The sequence below is a fragment of the Pseudophryne corroboree genome, chromosome 7 (assembly GCF_028390025.1).
Source record: "Pseudophryne corroboree isolate aPseCor3 chromosome 7, aPseCor3.hap2, whole genome shotgun sequence".
NCBI classification, from domain to species: domain Eukaryota; kingdom Metazoa; phylum Chordata; class Amphibia; order Anura; family Myobatrachidae; genus Pseudophryne; species Pseudophryne corroboree.
The window spans coordinates 34,670,065-34,690,642 of record NC_086450.1 but is presented as its reverse complement, the minus strand read 5'-3'; the positions used below and the strand labels follow the sequence as shown (position 1 = coordinate 34,690,642).

The 20,578-nt window shown below is 47.6% G+C and overlaps 1 protein-coding gene across 1 annotated transcript in view; it reads right to left on the bottom strand.

Moving 5' to 3' along the window:
- Nucleotides 1-20,578, bottom strand: part of LOC134944353 (aldehyde oxidase 2-like) — a 183,723-nt gene that overhangs the window by 29,711 nt on the left and 133,434 nt on the right. Inside the window, exons 16-20 of the mRNA XM_063932933.1 lie at nt 19,951-20,038; nt 15,861-15,947; nt 15,254-15,445; nt 10,417-10,644; nt 6,655-6,750 (exon numbers count right to left, since the gene is read on the bottom strand). Coding sequence (XP_063789003.1) covers nt 6,655-6,750; nt 10,417-10,644; nt 15,254-15,445; nt 15,861-15,947; nt 19,951-20,038 — 691 coding nt within the window. The remainder of the gene's footprint in view (nt 1-6,654; nt 6,751-10,416; nt 10,645-15,253; nt 15,446-15,860; nt 15,948-19,950; nt 20,039-20,578) is intronic.

Genomic DNA, 20,578 nt, shown 5'->3' with positions numbered 1-20,578 from the left:
AGCAGACACAGTACAGTGCGGTAGTTCACGGCTGTGGCTACCTCTGTGTCGGCACTCGGCAGCCCGTCCATAATTGTATATACCACCTAACCGTGGTTTTTTTTTCTTTCTTTATACATACATACTAGTTACGAGTATACTATCTCTTTATCAACCAGTCTATATATTAGCAGCAGACACAGTACAGTGCGGTAGTTCACGGCTGTGGCTACCTCTGTGTCGGCACTCGGCAGCCCGTCCATAATTGTATATACCACCTAACCGTGGTTTTTTTTTCTTTCTTTATAGTCATACTAGTTACGAGTATACTATCTCTTTATCAACCAGTCTATATTAGCAGCAGACACAGTACAGTGCGGTAGTTCACGGCTGTGGCTACCTCTGTGTCGGCACTCGGCAGCCCGTCCATAATTGTATATACCACCTAACCGTGGTTTTTTTTTCTTTCTTTATACATACATACTAGTTACGAGTATACTATCTCTTTATCAACCAGTCTATATTAGCAGCAGACACAGTACAGTGCGGTAGTTCACGGCTGTGGCTACCTCTGTGTCGGCACTCGGCAGCCCGTCCATAATTGTATATACCACCTAACCGTGGTTTTTTTTTCTTTCTTTATACATACATACTAGTTACGAGTATACTATCTCTTTATCAACCAGTCTATATATTAGCAGCAGACACAGTACAGTGCGGTAGTTCACGGCTGTGGCTACCTCTGTGTCGGCACTCGGCAGCCCGTCCATAATTGTATATACCACCTAACCGTGGTTTTTTTTTCTTTCTTTATACATACATACTAGTTACGAGTATACTATCTCTTTATCAACCAGTCTATATATTAGCAGCAGACACAGTACAGTGCGGTAGTTCACGGCTGTGGCTACCTCTGTGTCGGCACTCGGCAGCCCGTCCATAATTGTATACTAGTATCCAATCCATCCATCTCCATTGTTTACCTGAGGTGCCTTTTAGTTGTGCCTATTAAAATATGGAGAACAAAAATGTTGAGGTTCCAAAATTAGGGAAAGATCAAGATCCACTTCCACCTCGTGCTGAAGCTGCTGCCACTAGTCATGGCCGAGACGATGAAATGCCATCAACGTCGTCTGCCAAGGCCGATGCCCAATGTCATAGTACAGAGCATGTCAAATCCAAAACACCAAATATCAGTAAAAAAAGGACTCCAAAACCTAAAATAAAATTGTCGGAGGAGAAGCGTAAACTTGCCAATATGCCATTTACCACACGGAGTGGCAAGGAACGGCTGAGGCCCTGGCCTATGTTCATGGCTAGTGGTTCAGCTTCACATGAGGATGGAAGCACTCAGCCTCTCGCTAGAAAAATGAAAAGACTCAAGCTGGCAAAAGCAGCACAGCAAAGAACTGTGCATTCTTCGAAATCCCAAATCCACAAGGAGAGTCCAATTGTGTCGGTTGCGATGCCTGACCTTCCCAACACTGGACGTGAAGAGCATGCGCCTTCCACCATTTGCACGCCCCCTGCAAGTGCTGGAAGGAGCACCCGCAGTCCAGTTCCTGATAGTCAGATTGAAGATGTCAGTGTTGAAGTACACCAGGATGAGGAGGATATGGGTGTTGCTGGCGCTGGGGAGGAAATTGACCAGGAGGATTCTGATGGTGAGGTGGTTTGTTTAAGTCAGGCACCCGGGGAGACACCTGTTGTCCGTGGGAGGAATATGGCCGTTGACATGCCAGGTGAAAATAGCAAAAAAATCAGCTCTTCGGTGTGGAGGTATTTCACCAGAAATGCGGACAACAGGTGTCAAGCCGTGTGTTCCCTTTGTCAAGCTGTAATAAGTAGGGGTAAGGACGTTAACCACCTCGGAACATCCTCCCTTATACGTCACCTGCAGCGCATTCATAATATGTCAGTGACAAGTTCAAAAACTTTGGGTGACAGCGGAAGCAGTCCACTGACCAGTAAATCCCTTCCTCTTGTAACCAAGCTCACGCAAACCACCCCACCAACTCCCTCAGTGTCAATTTCCTCCTTCCCCAGGAATGCCAATAGTCCTGCAGGCCATGTCACTGGCAATTCTGACGAGTCCTCTCCTGCCTGGGATTCCTCCGATGCATCCTTGCGTGTAACGCCTACTGCTGCTGGCGCTGCTGTTGTTGCCGCTGGGAGTCGATGGTCATCCCAGAGGGGAAGTCGTAAGCCCACTTGTACTACTTCCAGTAAGCAATTGACTGTTCAACAGTCCTTTGCGAGGAAGATGAAATATCACAGCAGTCATCCTACTGCAAAGCGGATAACTGAGGCCTTGGCATCCTGGGTGGTGAGAAACGTGGTTCCGGTATCCATCATTACTGCAGAGCCAACTAGAGACTTGTTGGAGGTACTGTGTCCCCGGTACCAAATACCATCTAGGTTCCATTTCTCTAGGCAGGCGATACCGAAAATGTACACAGACCTCAGAAAAAGAGTCACCAGTGTCCTAAAAAATGCAGCTGTACCCAATGTCCACTTAACCACGGACATGTGGACAAGTGGAGCAGGGCAGGGTCAGGACTATATGACTGTGACAGCCCACTGGGTAGATGTATGGACTCCCGCCGCAAGAACAGCAGCGGCGGCACCAGTAGCAGCATCTCGCAAACGCCAACTCTTTCCTAGGCAGGCTACGCTTTGTATCACCGGTTTCCAGAATACGCACACAGCTGAAAACCTCTTACGGCAACTGAGGAAGATCATCGCGGAATGGCTTACCCCAATTGGACTCTCCTGTGGATTTGTGGCATCGGACAACGCCAGCAATATTGTGTGTGCATTAAATATGGGCAAATTCCAGCACGTCCCATGTTTTGCACATACCTTGAATTTGGTGGTGCAGAATTTTTTAAAAAACGACAGGGGCGTGCAAGAGATGCTGTCGGTGGCCAGAAAAATTGCGGGACACTTTCGGCGTACAGGCACCACGTACAGAAGACTGGAGCACCACCAAAAACTACTGAACCTGCCCTGCCATCATCTGAAGCAAGAAGTGGTAACGAGGTGGAATTCAACCCTCTATATGCTTCAGAGGTTGGAGGAGCAGCAAAAGGCCATTCAAGCCTATACAATTGAGCACGATATAGGAGGTGGAATGCACCTGTCTCAAGTGCAGTGGAGAATGATTTCAACGTTGTGCAAGGTTCTGATGCCCTTTGAACTTGCCACACGTGAAGTCAGTTCAGACACTGCCAGCCTGAGTCAGGTCATTCCCCTCATCAGGCTTTTGCAGAAGAAGCTGGAGGCATTGAAGAAGGAGCTAAAAGGGAGCGATTCCGCTAGGCATGTGGGACTTGTGGATGCAGCCCTTAATTCGCTTAACAAGGATTCACGGGTGGTCAATCTGTTGAAATCAGAGCACTACATTTTGGCCACCGTGCTCGATCCTAGATTTAAAGCCTACCTTGGATCTCTCTTTCCGGCAGACACAAGTCTGCTGGGGTGCAAAGACCTGCTGGTGACAAAATTGTCAAGTCAAGCGGAACGCGACCTGTCAACATCTCCTCCTTCACATTCTCCCGCAACTGGGGGTGCGAGGAAAAGGCTCAGAATTCCGAGCCCACCCGCTGGCGGTGATGCAGGGCAGTCTGGAGCGACTGCTGATGCTGACATCTGGTCCGGACTGAAGGACCTGACAACGATTACGGACATGTCGTCTACTGTCACTGCATATGATTCTCTCAACATTGATAGAATGGTGGAGGATTATATGAGTGACCGCATCCAAGTAGGCACGTCACACAGTCCGTACTTATACTGGCAGGAAAAAGAGGCAATTTGGAGGCCCTTGCACAAACTGGCTTTATTCTACCTAAGTTGCCCTCCCACAAGTGTGTACTCCGAAAGAGTGTTTAGTGCCGCCGCTCACCTTGTCAGCAATCGGCGTACGAGGTTACATCCAGAAAATGTGGAGAAGATGATGTTCATTAAAATGAATTATAATCAATTCCTCCGCGGAGACATTGACCAGCAGCAATTGCCTCCACAAAGTACACAGGGAGCTGAGATGGTGGATTCCAGTGGGGACGAATTGATAATCTGTGAGGAGGGGGATGTACACGGTGATATATCGGAGGGTGAAGATGAGGTGGACATCTTGCCTCTGTAGAGCCAGTTTGTGCAAGGAGAGATTAATTGCTTCTTTTTTGGGGGGGGTCCAAACCAACCCGTCATATCAGTCACAGTCGTGTGGCAGACCCTGTCACTGAAATGATGGGTTGGTTAAAGTGTGCATGTCCTGTTTTGTTTATACAACATAAGGGTGGGTGGGAGGGCCCAAGGACAATTCCATCTTGCACCTCTTTTTTCTTTTCTTTTTCTTTGCATCATGTGCTGATTGGGGAGGGTTTTTTGGAAGGGACATCCTGCGTGACACTGCAGTGCCACTCCTAGATGGGCCCGGTGTTTGTGTCGGCCACTAGGGTCGCTAATCTTACTCACACAGTCAGCTACCTCATTGCGCCTCTTTTTTTCTTTGCGTCATGTGCTGTTTGGGGAGGGTTTTTTGGAAGGGACATCCTGCGTGACACTGCAGTGCCACTCCTAGATGGGCCCGGTGTTTGTGTCGGCCACTAGGGTCGCTAATCTTACTCACACAGCTACCTCATTGCGCCTCTTTTTTTCTTTGCGTCATGTGCTGTTTGGGGAGGGTTTTTTGGAAGGGCCATCCTGCGTGACACTGCAGTGCCACTCCTAGATGGGCCCGGTGTTTGTGTCGGCCACTAGGGTCGCTAATCTTACTCACACAGCTACCTCATTGCGCCTCTTTTTTTCTTTGCGTCATGTGCTGTTTGGGGAGGGTTTTTTGGAAGGGACATCCTGCGTGACACTGCAGTGCCACTCCTAGATGGGCCCGGTGTTTGTGTCGGCCACTAGGGTCGCTTATCTTACTCACACAGCGACCTCGGTGCAAATTTTAGGACTAAAAATAATATTGTGAGGTGTGAGGTATTCAGAATAGACTGAAAATGAGTGTAAATTATGGTTTTTGAGGTTAATAATACTTTGGGATCAAAATGACCCCCAAATTCTATGATTTAAGCTGTTTTTTAGTGTTTTTTGAAAAAAACACCCGAATCCAAAACACACCCGAATCCGACAAAAAAAATTCGGTGAGGTTTTGCCAAAACGCGTTCGAACCCAAAACACGGCCGCGGAACCGAACCCAAAACCAAAACACAAAACCCGAAAAATTTCAGGCGCTCATCTCTATAAAACGGCCAGTTTCCGCCCAGAAACACCCACTTCCTGTCAATCACACTCCGATCTCCAGAACGAAGAAAAAACCTCGTAATGCCGTGAGTAAAATACCAAACTTCTTAGCAAATTTACTTGGCGCAGTCGCAGTGCGAACATTGCGCATGCACAATTAGCGGAAAATCGCTGCGATGCGAAGAAAATTAACGACCGAACAACTCGGAATGAGGGCCATAATCCTTTAAAACAATTCACTGTTTCTACAGTCAGGAGAAATCCATTGACGCAGTTCTTGAGGGTAGATCTCTCACAAGATACCTCAGAAGATGTGTTAGCCATTTAAAAAAAATTTAAAAAAAAGGATTATTTATGAATTTTGCCACTAGGCGGCGGTGTGGTCATAGAAGTACATCCATATATGACATAATTGATGCTTCTATCCTATACACATTCATTAATATGGCACTAATCAACATAAAAATATGATTAGCTACATAATTTCAAACATAATTATTTTTAAACATAATGAATTGCCCCAATAATAAAAACTGAATAATAATGGCTCGTCAATATTTTTATTCTTTTTGGGGGCCCTTATTTGAGCATTAATTAGTGACGAGGTAATACACTGTATATATGTTTAATGTAGCTCTTTATCGTGTTTTTTCCCCGATAGCTCAGAATGCATGCAGTTCGCGCAATCTTTGTAGACAGAAGCCATTTTCAGGGGAGTTTGCCCGTTTTTACCGGCCTAACTGAAACTTGCCATAAAAATCGACTTTTCCACAGAATTGCAGATCTATTACATTCCCACAAACTGACGTTGGTAAACTGAGGGGAGATTGGTAACAAGACTCCCCAGCATAGTCAGCAGGATTCATGCACCAACAAGTATGCGGAGAGTGGAGACACATGACGGGACTGCAGTGCAGAATACAATGGTCAGGCAGCTCGCAGATACTGTAGCTCAGTATCCAGCAGCTGTCAGGACACAGTCATGGTCAATATCAAGGTTGAGGGTAGGGCAGGCAGCTAACAAACGCAGTCAGTTTCCACCCAGGTACAGGTCAAAGCAGGCTGCTACAAAGTCAGTATACAAAAACAAGGTCAGAGTATCTGGGTAAGGCAGAGCTAATATACAAGGTCAGTAACTGGACAAAGGGAGGGCAGGAATCTAACTGACAAGGCCAGTATATGGGCAGAGGTCAAGACAGGCAGCTAACAGACAAGATCTGTATCTGGACAGAGGGTATGGCAGGCAGGTAACACTCAAGGTCAGTATCTGGGCATAGAGTTAGACAGACAGCTAGCAGAGGGCAGTGTAGGCAGCCTACAGATAAGGTATGTACAGTATATGGGTAGAGGGCAGTGTAGGCAGCCTACAGATACGATATGTATATGGGCACCCACCCTTAGTGCCATAATCCCAGAAAATCTCACCTGCATCATTTTGTTTAGAGTCGCTTGTTCCATGTCCTCTCCAGTAGGTGTCACCAGCACCCATCCATCTATACATATATGAACCAGCACAGATGTCTATATAAAGTGAGATAAAAGCAGTCGCATTGGTGTACAACAATTATTAAACTGAGCTCATATAACTATTGTATAGAAGCATACAGTGTTACGCCCTACTAACACACAGCATGACACAAACCACACATATAACTATTGTATAGAAACATACAGTGTTACGCCCTACTAACAGGCAGCATGGCACAAGCCACACATATAACTATTGTATAGAAGCATACAGTGTTACGCCCTACTAACACGCAGCATGGCACAAGCCACACATATAACTATTGTATAGAAACATACAGTGTTACGCCCTACTAACACGCAGCATGGCACAAGCCACACATATAACTATTGTATAGAAGCATACAGTGTTACGCCCTACTAACACGCAGCATGGCACAAGCCACACATATAACTATTGTATAGAAGCATACAGTGTTACGCCCTACTGACATGCAGCATGGCACAAGCCACACATATAACTATTGTATAGAAGCATACAGTGTTACACCCTACTAACACATAGCATGACACAAGCCACACATATAACTATTGTATAGAAACATACAGTGTTACGCCCTACTAACACGCAGCATGGCACAAGCCACACATATAACTATTGTATAGAAACATACAGTGTTACGCCCTACTAACACACAGCATGACACAAACCACACATATAACTATTGTATAGAAACATACAGTGTTACGCCCTACTAACAGGCAGCATGGCACAAGCCACACATATAACTATTGTATAGAAGCATACAGTGTTACACCCTACTAACACATAGCATGACACAAGCCACACATATAACTATTGTATAGAAACATACAGTGTTACGCCCTACTAACACGCAGCATGGCACAAGCCACACATATAACTATTGTATAGAAGCATACAGTGTTACGCCCTACTGACATGCAGCATGGCACAAGCCACACATATAACTATTGTATCGAAGCATACAGTGTTACACCCTACTAACACATAGCATGACACAAGCCACACATATAACTATTGTATAGAAACATACAGTGTTACGCCCTACTAACATGCAGCATGGCACAAGCCACACATATAACTATTGTATAGAAGCATACAGTGTTACGCCCTACTAACACGCAGCATGGCACAAGCCACACATGTTTTTAGGCATTACTGCCGTTGTAAAAAGAATTGACAACATGGTGGCACAGCAGTTAGCATTGCTGCCTCACAGCACTGAGGCCATGCTGTCTGTGCAGAGTTTGTATGTTCTCCCTGTCTTTGTATGGGTTTCCTACTACAATCCAAAATCATACTGGTAGGTTAATAGGTTTCTGTACTGTATCCCCAAGTTTAAGCGCTAAACGGTAACAGAACAGGGACTTCTATTTACTAAGCTTTGGAGATAGATAAAGCAGAGAGAGCTATAGTACAAGCCAATCAGCTCCTACCTGCCATGTTACAGGCTGTGTTTGAAAAATGGCATGAGCTGGTTGGTTGGTAAGTTATCTCTCCCCAAGGCTTAGTATACATATGTACTACATAGACCCCTGAAGCTGGGTACACATTATAAGATAACTGATGCGGATCTGATAAATGCTCTGATCCAACAGAGCGATTATCAGATCGGTGGGCACCCTGACAGCCATTCACTGTCTGTAGGCAGGTAGAAAATGCTGCACTCTGATTGGTGGATAGCTCCAGCCGTCAACCAATCAGCAAGCAGACAGCCATTCAGTGTCTTGCTGCTGGGTGAGAGGCAACTAGAGAATGCTGCACTCTGATTGGTTGATAGCTCCAGCCATCCACCAATCAGCAAGCAGACAGCCATTCAGTGTCTTGCTGCTGGGTGGGAGGCAGCTAGAGAATGCTGCACTCTGATTGGTGGATGGCTGGAGCTATCCACCAATCAGCAAGCAGACAGCCATTCGGTGTCTTGGTGCAGGCTGGGAGGCAGCTAGAGAATGCTACATTCTGATTGGGTGTAACTCACAATCAGACGGGCCAGGCAACATCCTCTACCTACCTCCCAAAAAGCTCAGGAGGCACCAGCCCGGGATTCCAGCGACGCATCAAAATCTGTACCGCAACTCTACGTACAAAATCGTGACGCATGCCACTCAGACGCATGCACAGACAAAAAACATCACTCCATTGTGCCTGACATCTCCGCTGCGTCCGCATCAGGCCAATAATGGGTAGCTGTATATTAGCACTGCAGGGGAAAGGTGACGACTTCTGACTCATCACAATCGCTGACTTTCAAAGATTTTTGCTGCAGAATTTGAAGGATCGAGTTGTTTTTTCCTCATCGCTGCCAATGTACTGAGTGTGGGCGGAGGGGACTGTGGGTGTCGCCAGAGGTAAATTATGGTTGCGTTACCTGATTATTGTTTTTCAAACTGTATGTATTGTGCGCGCACAGTAGCCGGTACAGGTGTTTTGTTAACTCAGATCCTTAATTACTATCCACATTCCACCAGCAGGAATGCCTCGACTCTGCAGGACGGGACACGCAGGTGAGCTCTGCAGCGGGCCTCTATCTAGATCTGTAATCTAATAAACAGGTATCAATTGCCGGGTGTGATCATTATAAACAGGTAACAGCAGCCCAGGTGTAGCCTTAGATACCCAACGCTTTTATGAGGTAATGTTTATACAGTATGATGAGGAGATATTAGGGACGCCCATCCTCCTGACCCATTTTATCTGGGAGTGATTTGTTCGCTCCAAAACATAAACCAGACCTATATACCCCGGGCGGAGGAGGTCAGGTTGGTTATTTGCCGACCATGTAACTCATTTGGGGGTCTATTCAGGAAGCAGTGTAAAGGGTGGAGAAGTGAGCCAGTGGAGAAGTTGCCCATGGTGACCAATCAGCATTGAAGTAACATTTAAAATTTGCATACTATACAATTGTACGGAGCAGCTGATTGGTTGCCATGTGCAACTTCTCTACAAGCTCACTTCACCACTCTTTCCACTGCTTCATGAATAGACCCCTTGAGATGATATGTATCAAACCTACTGAAGTGGAGACGCTGCCCAGAAGAACCAATCAGCATCTAGCTATCATTTAACTATAAACGGTAGTTAGAACGTGATTGGTTGTTATGGGCAACTTCCCCACCTGTCTTCTTCAGGAGAATTGATAATCTCGTCATTGTATAGAGGGAGTGTGGCCACAGTACTTGTACTGCCCTGCCGCCGGCGCCCCCTGTGCTACGTGACACCACGCATGCTATTATTTCTGTTTTTTGAGCGGGTGTGGCCATGCCTCCCCGGATTTGGCCATGTCTCGCGGTAGCCGGGCCTGTGACTGCTCTCAGGGGCCCTGTGTACATAAAAGCAGCAGGGCCGTAATGAGGGGTGTGTGACCAGTGCTGTTGCCCATGGAGCAAGGTTCAGGCGAGGTACCTGGCCTCCAGGCCACCCTTTTCTATTTTGCCACATGGATATAAAGCTGCAGGGTGCATCCTTGGGACATGCACGGCGGCCATCTTCCTGCTCTCAGTGCTCCTCTGACACTGGCTGTGTGATGTCATGGCGTCACGTGCGGGGCCACCAGCCTGGAATCTCCTTTGGACATTCCTGACAGCTGTACAGTCTGCAGGGTATGTTCCCAGGTCATCCAAACAGCGATGCTAGCTGCAGGGAACATGGGTTACTAGCGGAAGGAGAGGTCTGCTAACCTGATTCAGGGAATCCGCAATGAACCCGGCAGGGAACATGACAGGGATGATGGAAAACCCTCTCTTCCTCCAGGTACATTGCTTGTCGTCTTCCCTTGCGGCAGCCAATCTCTGCTGGTAAGACGACTTCTCCATACACTCATCCCAGCATGCTATTAAGTTGCTTGCATCAAACTCCAGTGCGAACGGCAGCACACTGTTTTCTCTGTGTAGATTTAAATGTCGGACCTGAAAACCAAACACATTGTAGGGTATAACCATGCACAGCTGTAACCTCCATTAAACCGCAGCGTGTCCATGATTTACATACATGAGGAGAAAATGACAACGTTTGTACAAAGAAAACGCATGCAGCAGAGATGGGCGTTTTGGGATGATCCAATATTCACATGAATACAGTCTATGGGCCGGATTCAAATCCTATCGCACCCGCTATCTCCCGTCTAAAGTGACGGGAGATAGAGGGGCGATATTCAAATGTGCGCCGCTATCACGCTGATCTTGCTCATTACAATCTGGTTTAGGCTCGCCAAGCGCATAAATCCGACTACAGTAATGGGCGCGACCGTGAAAAGTGCCCAAACAGGTCTCTTTACACGCATTTCAGCTTGCTACCTTTGGGGGTAGCGAGCGGAAATGAATTTGTAGCGCCCGTCGGCGGGTGTGATAGGGGGCGGGAGGGAGAAATATTTGAATCCGGCCCTATGAATCCGCTAGGAGCCAGTGTCCCATGGGGGGTCATTCTGACCCGATCGCACGCTGCAGTTTATCGCTCATGCCAGACGACCGAAGGTCTTCGGGCCGCTACGATTGCCTCTGCCTGATTGACAGGCAGAGGCGGTTGCTGGGCGGGATGGCAGCGCTTGGCCGCCACTACGTGGGCGCGGTCCGGCCAACGCGGGCGTGGCTGGACCGAATGGGGGGTGGGCCGAGAGCGATGAGTAGCTCCGGGCCAGCACGCTAAAGCTGCGCTGGTCGGGAGCTACTCTTGAAGTGTAAAGGCATTGCCGCTGTGCCATGCCTTTGCACTTCTGCAGGGGGGGGCCGGCACTGACATGCGGAGTGGACTAGCCATGTGCTGGGCGTCCCCCCGCATGTGCTACGATCATCTCGGAATGACCCCCATGAATCCTTGTCCATTCTGCGTTTCATGTTGTCTATGGACCTTTTGAATTGACAGGTTGGTTTCTCAGACATTGTCTGCCTCCATGTTACAGTATGATGGTGGAAATAATGCTTTCAAACACAACAGACAATCCTACGGCCAGCTCAAGACTAAAGGCAATGGGGGTTATTCAGAGATGGACTCAGATCGTGGCATATGCAGCAAGATGTGCATCCATCTCTTCACATGCTGGGGGCCGCCCAGCACAGGGCAAGGACGCCCAGCATGTGTGGCGCTGCCCCATGATGCGTTCTCAATTAAATTGCGGATGCTTTCATTTGTGGTTGACCCCTGGCTGCGCTGGCAGGTGGTCTGGTGCCATTTTTTTATTGGAGCGGCTGCGTGTGATGCCACGCAACCACCCTGCAAACATTCGCGACACATCCTGTTTCGTCCGCCACGAAACCCACAACGCAGATACGCAGCAGCTTCAAGGTGTAGGGTCGCATGGCTGCGTTCAAGTCTGAATGCATTTTTTTTTTTGGGGGGGGGGTTAACGGCAGTCACCCTCTGTTCTTAGAATGGTAATAATTCCCACTATCTCATTAGAATATTAATAATGTGGCCCCTACATATTTAATGTTTCGCCTACCCATTGTAACCTACCTAACACTGGGCACAACCAAGATACCACAGTGCTCTACAGAGCCGGACAGAGACGAAAGCAGGGTTTACGCGTGAAACACAAAGTAAGCAAAATAAGTGCCGACATGGATATAACAAAAAAAATATCAAGGCTCATGACACCAACCACTCCAGGCAGAAATGTCACAGGTGAGGCGTGAGGAGCAGGTGTGACTAACCCTACTATTGGCTGAGGTGTGTCTTGAGTCTGGGCGGTCGTGAGGAGCAGGTGTGACTAACCCTACTATTGGCTGAGGTGTGTCTTGTATCTGGGTGGTGTGAGGAGTAGGTGTGACTAACCCTACTATTGGCTGAGGTGTCTCTTGTGCCTGGGTGGTCGTGAGGAGCAAGTGTGACTAACCCTACTATTGGCTGAGGTGTGTCTTGTGTCTGGGTGGTCGTGAGGAGCAGGTGTGACTAACCCTACTAGTGGCTGAGGTGGGTCTTGTGTCTGGGTGGTCGTGAGGAGCAGGTGTGACTAACCCTACTAGTGGCTGAGGTGGGTCTTGTGTCTGGCTGGTCGTGAGGAGCAGGTGTAACTAACCCTACTATTGGCTGAGGTGGGTCTTGTGTCTGGGTGGTCGTGAGGAGCAGGTGTGACTAACCCTACTAGTGGCTGAGGTGGGTCTTGTGTCTGGCTGGTCGTGAGGAGCAGGTGTAACTAACCCTACTATTGGCTGAGGTGTGTCTTGTGTCTGGGTGGTCGTGAGGAGCAGGTGTGACTAACCCTACTATTGGCTGAGGTGTGCCTTGTGTCTGGGTAGTTGTGAGGAGCAGGTGTGACTAACCCTACTATTGGCTGAGGTGTGTCTTGGTGGTCGTGAGGAGCAGGTGTGACTAACCCTACTATTGGCTGAGGTGTGTCTTGTGTCTGGGTGGTCGTGAGGAACAGGTGTGACTAATCCTACTATTGGCTGAGATGTGTCTTGTATCTGGGTGGTCGTGAGGAGTAGGTGTGACTAACCCTACTATTGGCTGAGGTGTGTCTTGTGCCTGGGTGGTCGTGAGGAGCAGGTGTGACTAACCCTACTATTGGCTGAGGTGTGTCTTGTGCCTGGGTGGTCGTGAGGAGCAGGTGTGACTAACCCTACTATTGGCTGAGGTGTGCCTTGTGTCTGGGTGGTTGTGAGGAGCAGGTGTGACTAACCCTACTATTGGCTGAGGTGTGTCTTGTGTCTGGATGGTCGTGAGGAGCAGGTGTGACTAACCCTACTATTGGCTGAGGTGTGTCTTGTGTCTGGCTGGTCATGAGCAGCAGGTGTGACTAACCCTACTATTGGCTGAGGTGTGTCTTGTATCTGGGTGATCGTGAGGAGCAGGTGTGACTAACCCTACTATTGGCTGAGGTGTGCCTTGTGTCTGGGTGGTTGTGAGGAGCAGGTGTGACTAACCCTACTATTGGCTGAGGTGTGTCTTGTGCCTGGGTGGTCGTGAGGAGCAGGTGTGACTAACCCTACTATTGGCTGAGTTGTGTCTGGGTGGTCGTGAGGAGCAGGTGTGACTAACCCTACTATTGGCTGAGGTGTGTCTTGTGTCTGGGTGGTCGTGAGGAGCAGGTGTGACTAACCCTATTATTGGCTGAGGTGTGTCTTGTGTCTGGGTGGTCACCGCTAAGTAAACTTAATTATTTAAGAAATAAAGCATGGGGAATAAATGGGAGATTAAAAAATGACCTAGATGGTGGCATAGAAAGGACGTCCCCCAATCAGCGAAGCCCAATAATGCAAACCCAACAACAACAAGGGCATTGCGGATGGTGTCTACCCTATGGGTGCCCTTAATAGAAAAGTAGGGTACCCAGCTCAAACTTCCACCATAGTATTCCATCCGAAAGGTGTATATGCTGCCCCCGACTTCCCAAACAGTCTCCAAGAAAGGTGAGTGCACCCACCAAGCCAACTGCACATGTACTTTCCTGCCAAAATAGCTAACAGCTACTGCCGCAAAGATATCGGGAAGGAGGATGGGGAATTTTCTTCAGGGATAGAGACCGGAGCCCTTAAGCCATGGGACAGAGGCTGGAGCTCTGAAGCCAGAGCCCCTAACACTAGCTATTGGGAAAAGCATACCAGATGACCACCACCCAAGCCAAACCTTAGCCTTGTGGTTTAAGTCACTACGGGCTTGCCAAGCCTTCTGTAGCAATTGCTGCTGTAACGGCATGGATATGCCCCTATGGGGCAGTAAACATAAATCCATGAACCAGCGGTACCGTAAGTGTGGCATATAGGTGCAATTATTCGAGGATGCAACTGTTGTGTCTAAGTTAATCAACCCCGCAGTGTGAGAAGAATGCATCCAGTAATGAAAACACGATCTCTCCCAGGGGCACATTTGTAGCATCTAGGATTGCCGCTGGAAACCAGAGATAAATCGACAACTATTGTTTTATGGGGATCAGTATGATTTACCTACAATTAAAATCCCGATGGTCAAAATACCGACAACAATTGATGATGGTCAAAATACCGACAAGGTGAAAATACAGACACGGTCAAAATCCCGACATTTAAATGTTGATAAGTCAAAAAGTCGACACAGGTTTTTAATTTTTTTTGGAGTGTGTATGTTGACATAGGTCAAAATGGACACTGTATAGGTGTATTGCATCCTCGCAGCGGCTCGCTGCGCTCGGCACACTTATATTCCCCCTCTGTGTCCACTGGGATGGTAAAGTATGGACAAGTCGGATTCAATGAAAAAATCATGCCGATTTTTTTAACCTGTCAACATTTTAAATGTCGGTATTTTGACTGTGTCGAGAATTTTAATGTCGGTATTTGTACCTTGTCGGTATTTTGACCGTCGGTTAATTGTCGGTATTTTGACCGTCAGGATTTTGATGGTAGGTAAATTGACTGCATCCCGTTTTATGAATACCAATGGCGGCAGTTATATGAAGGCAGTCAGTGACGGGTGGGCTCTGTGCAATCCTGGTGCACCCAGTATGCAAATTATTATTTGCAGTGTGCATTCCACCAACAATATACAAAGCAAGACTTCAAACACACTAACAGGCGTGTTATACTGCTTAGTACATTGCATTACCTTCTCTGGCGGCACTCCACACCTGTCTGCTACTGCGTCCACCCAAATCTCTGCCAGCATCGCCGCCTGTGCGAAGCCGTATCCTGCGCAGAACGCCCTGGCTGGCAGATTTGTCCTGCAGGCTACGACCCTGCACCTGCTGTTGGGGACGCTGTAAGCATTCAGTGCGCTCAGCAGGGACGTGGTCAGCACCTACATTTGACAAAAGGAAAATAAAATAAAGTTACATTTCATAGTGTCAAGAAATAGATAAAACATTCAAAGGAAAGAACAGGTAAATGTTCTCATTATTATTACAATAGTACAATTCCTGACATCAGAGCTGCAGTGTAGCGATAAAGGCTGTCTAGCTCTATGTATGGGATGCGGATAATTTGCCAGCTGTCAGGATCCCGGCGCTCAGGATACCAACACCCTATGTATGCAGCACTAATATAATAGTAAAAGACTACAAATATATATATATATATACACACACACACACACATATACTGTATATAGTTTCTGCTCTTATTCACATTGTGGAACACTAACTATATGTATCATGCAGACTGACCATTCATGTACATATTATTGTAATCAAATAAATCATCTTAAGTCAATTTACCTTGAAGGACTCATCTGGTCTATGCCCAGCATTGCAGTAATAGGTGACATCCAACGCCACAATGCGGCCATCATCCATATACCCCACCTACAATAAATAACACAAAACTGGTTACAGAGTACTGCCTGTTGCAGCTGGGGGGCAGTAAGAAGAAGGGTGAGCAGTAGTGAGTCGGCCCAGCGGGGGGGAACAGTTGGGGTTTTATTTTGTTTTTTTCTTTTCTTTAAAAAGGCTGAGCAGTAGTAAGTCAGTCCAGCTGGGGGGCAGTGAGAAGGAGGATGAGCAGTAGTGAGTCGGCTCAGTTGGGGGGTAGTAAGAAGGAGGATGAGCAGTAGTGAGTCAGCCTAACAGGGGGGGGGGCAGTAAGAATTAAGATGAGAAGTAGCAAGTCAGCCTAGTGGGGGTGGGGAGGGGGGCAGTAAGAAGGAAGATGAGCAGTAGTGAGTTGGCCCAGTTGGGGGGCAGTAAGATGGAGGATGAGCAGTAGTGAGTCGGCCCAGTTGGGGGGCAGTAAGAAGGAGTATGAGCAGCAGTGAGTCAGCCTAGCGGGGGCAGTAAGAAGATGGGTGAGCAGTAGTGAGTCAGCCTAGCGGGGGACAGTAAGAAGGAGGATTAGCAGTAGTGAGTTGGCCCAGTTGGGGTGCAACAAGGAGGATGAGAAGTAGCAAGTCAGCCTAGTGGGGGGGCAGTAGGAAGGAGGATGAGCAGTAGTAAGTCGGCTCAGTTGGGGGGCAGTAAGATGGAGGACGAGCAGTAGTGAGTTGACCCAGTTGGGGGGCAGTAAGAAGGAGGATGAGCAGTAGTGAGTCGGCTCAGTTGGGCAGCAGTCAGAAGGAGGATGAGCTGTAGTGAGTCAGCCTAGCGGGGAGGGGGGCAGTAAAAAGGAGTATGAGCAGTAGTGAGTCGGCCCAGTTGGGGGGCAGTAAGAACTAAGAAGGAGGATGAGCAGTAGTGAGTCAGCTCAGTTGGGGATCAGTAAGAAGAAGGATGAGCAGTAGTGAGTCGGCTCAGCTGTGGGGCAGTAAGAAGGAGGATGAGCAGTAGTGAGTCAGCCTAGTGGGGGGGGGGGGCAGTAAGAAGGAGGATGAGTCACTACTGCTCATTAGGCCCTTTAAAAGACAAGTTGGGAGTCTTAAGCAAAAATGATAATGACATAGCGGACACACTAAATGAGTTTTTTTCAACAGTATTTACTAGAGAGGACCCAATTCAGGGACTAACACATAATCTCAATAATGAGAATATCCCACTGATAGGTACTTATTTAAGCGAGGAAGTAGTCTGTGACCGATTAAAACATTTAAAGATTAATAAGTCACCAAGTCCCGATGGTATTCACCCAAGGGTTCTAATGGAGCTTCACTCTGAACTTGCAAAACTGCTATTTTTGATCTTTAAGGAGTCAGTAATATCAGGTATGGTTCCCAAAGACTGGCGTATAGCGGAAGTAGTGCCTATATTCAAAAAGGGAAGTAAAGCTGAATCAGGTAATTATAGACCAGTTAGTCTTACCTCTATAGTGGGGAAAGTATTGGAAGGTATTCTAAGAGATAGTATTCAGAAGTTCCTTGAAGTCAATAAGGACATTAAAAGGAATCAACATGAGTTTATGAAGGACAGATCCTGTCAAACCAACTTACTTGGCTTTTATGAAACAGTAAGCACAAACCTAGATCAGGGTAAAGAGGTGGATGTAATCTTTTTAGATTTTGCCAAAGCATTCGACACTGTACCACACATGAGACTTAGCTACAAGCTACAAGAAACAGGGCTAGGGAGCACAATATGCACTTGGGTCAAAAACTGGTTAGATAATAGGGAGCAGCGCGTTGTGATTAATGGATCTTTTTCAAATTAGACTGAAGTGCTAAGTGGTGTGCCACAAGGCTCAGTATTAGGACCGCTATTGTTCAATATTTTCATTAACGACCTAACAGAAGGTCTAGAGAGCATGGTGTCAATTTTTGCAGATGATACCAAATTGTGTAAAGTTATAAATGCGGAGGGGGATGCTAAGTCGCTTCAGAATGACTTAGTTAAATTAGAAGCTTGGGCAGCGAAATGGAGAATGCGCTTCAATACAGACAAGTGTAAGGTAATGCACTGTGGTAACAAGAACAAAAATAACACCTACCTACTAAATGGGGTAAAATTAGGGGATTCTGTACTGGAAAAGGACTTAGGTGTCCTCATAGATAGCAAACTAAGTAGTAGTACTCAAAGTAGGACTGCAGCAAAGAAGGCTAATAAGATATTAGCATACATAAAATGGGGAATTGATGCTAGGGAAGAGAGCATTATACTCCCATTATATAAATCACTTGTGAGGCCACACCTTGAATACTGTGTACAATTCTGGGCACCTTACTACAAAAAGGGTATCCTGGAGCTAGAAAAGGTTCAAAGGCGGGCGACCAAACTAATTAAGGGTATGGAGACGCTGGAATACGAGGAAAGGCTTGCAAGACTAGGCATGTTTACACTGAAAAAGAGGAGATTAAGAGGGGACATGATCAACATTTACAAATATATAAGGGGACAATATACAGATCTTGTGCAGGACCTGTTTTTGGTTAGATCAACACAGAGAACTCGTGGACACTCGCTCAGGTTAGAGGAGAGGAGATTCCGCACAATACGGCGTAAAGGCTTTTTTACGGTAAGGACGATACGTGTTTGGAATTCCCTGCCTGAGGGAGTTGTAATGGCCGACTCAGTCAACACCTTTAAGAATGGGTTAGATAAATTCCTAATGGATAAGGATATCCAGGGTTACGGGGCATAGTCAAGGCACTATGGTTATTATAAAAAAGAGGGGTAAAACGTAACGGCAGTCATCAACTTCAGTCAAAATTTTACACAAAATAATTGTGCATAGGAGACCACAAATAGGTTGAACTCGATGGACAATTGTCTTTTTTCAACCTTAGATACTATTTTACCATGATGAGCAGTAGTGAGTTGGCCCAGTTGGGGTGCAGCAAGAAGGAGGATGAGAAGCAGCAAGTCAGCTTAGTGGGGGGGCAGTAAGAAGGAAGATGAGCAGTAGTGAGTCGGCCCAGTTGGGGGGCAGTAAGAAGGAGGATGAGCAGTAGCGAGTCAGCCTAGTGGGGGCAGTAAGAAGGAGGATGAGCAGTAGTGAGTCGGCTCAGTTGGGGGGCAGTAAGAAGGAGGATGAGCAGTAGTGAGTCATCCTAGCGGGGGGGAGGAAGTAATAAGGAGTATGAGCAGTAGTGAGTCAGCCTAGCGGGGGGGGGGGAAGTAAGAAGGAGTATGAGCAGTAGTGAGTCGGCCCAGTTGGGGGGCAGTAAGAAGGAGAATGAGCAGCAGTGAGTCGGCTCACTTGGGGGGCAGTAAGAAGGAGGATGAGCAGCAGTGAGTCGGCTCAGTTGGGGAGCAGTAAGAAGAAGGATGAGCAGTAGTGAGTCAGCTCAGTTGGGGGGCAGTAAGAAGGAGGATGAGCAGTAGTGAGTCGGCCCAGCTGGGGGGCAGTAAGAAGGAGGATGAGCAGTAGTGAGTCAGCCTAGCGGGGGGGGGAGGCAGTAAGAAGGAGTATGAGCAGTAGTGAGTCGGCCCAGTTGGGGGGCAGTAAGAAGGAGGATGAGCAGCAGTGAGTCGGTTCAGTTGGGGGGCAGTAAGAAGAAGGATGAGCAGTAGTGAGTCGGCTCAGCAGCGGGGCAGTAAGAAGGAGGATGAGCAGTAGTGAGTCGGCCCAGTTGGGGGGCAGTAAGTAGGAGGATGAGCAGTAGTGAGTCGGCCCAGTTGGGGGGCAGTAAGTAGGAGGATGAGCAGTAGTGAGTCGGCCCAGTTGGGGGGCAGTAAGTAGGAGGATGAGCAGTAGTGAGTTGGCCTTGCTGGGTTAAGCCGCGGTTTGGGCAATGTCTCCACTGAGAATGTCGACATTTCACATGTCGACCTCCTATCCATGTTGACATTCTGAATATTGACATTTTGTACCACATGCCTCCACAAGCTGCTATGGAAATCACACACGGCAGAAGGACACACCTGCTGTATGTATTAGTCACAAGGAGCATATGTTATATACTGTAATATACTGAATAAATCTTACTCTGGGCGTGGAACTCACCTTGTACTTCCCGTAGAACGCCGGCTGATGCCTCAGCACAGGTGACTTTACCCTGTTCTCTACCACTGAGCTCACAGCTTCACCGATTCTGCAATAGAAACACAGACAAGCTGGGCAAATTCTGTCACATGTTATTGGCAATCTCAGCTAGGCTCACGTTGGGTACGATTTACACGATTTATGTCCCTTCCATCCCATCCCCCTGAGAGCAGGTTGTAGCAGCATCACTCTTGTAGGATAGACATGGGAGGGGGTTCGGTGCTACTGTACATTACTGGACATCACAGAGGAGGGTTCCGCTGTACGTCACGCCAGGACAAGATGACCTCACCTGCATCTGTTCTCAGACTGTTGTATTGGCAAGGGACTGAAACCACGCATCATTAACCACCACATCTGCACATCTATTAGTGCCGAGGGTTGATGGTGGGGAAACCTCCACTGTGGTTCCTCCATGGCTGAACGTTTGTCTGACTGCCACCCCCCCCCTTCCTCCCCGCCCGGCCTAATGAACCCTTCACCTCAGCTAGTGACTTTGACCATTTTGCTTTCTCCGGTTCTGATCTGTGCTAATCTCTTTGGATGTTCCCCAGTTTGGAGTTCCACAATCATCAGGCAGGGCAAAGTT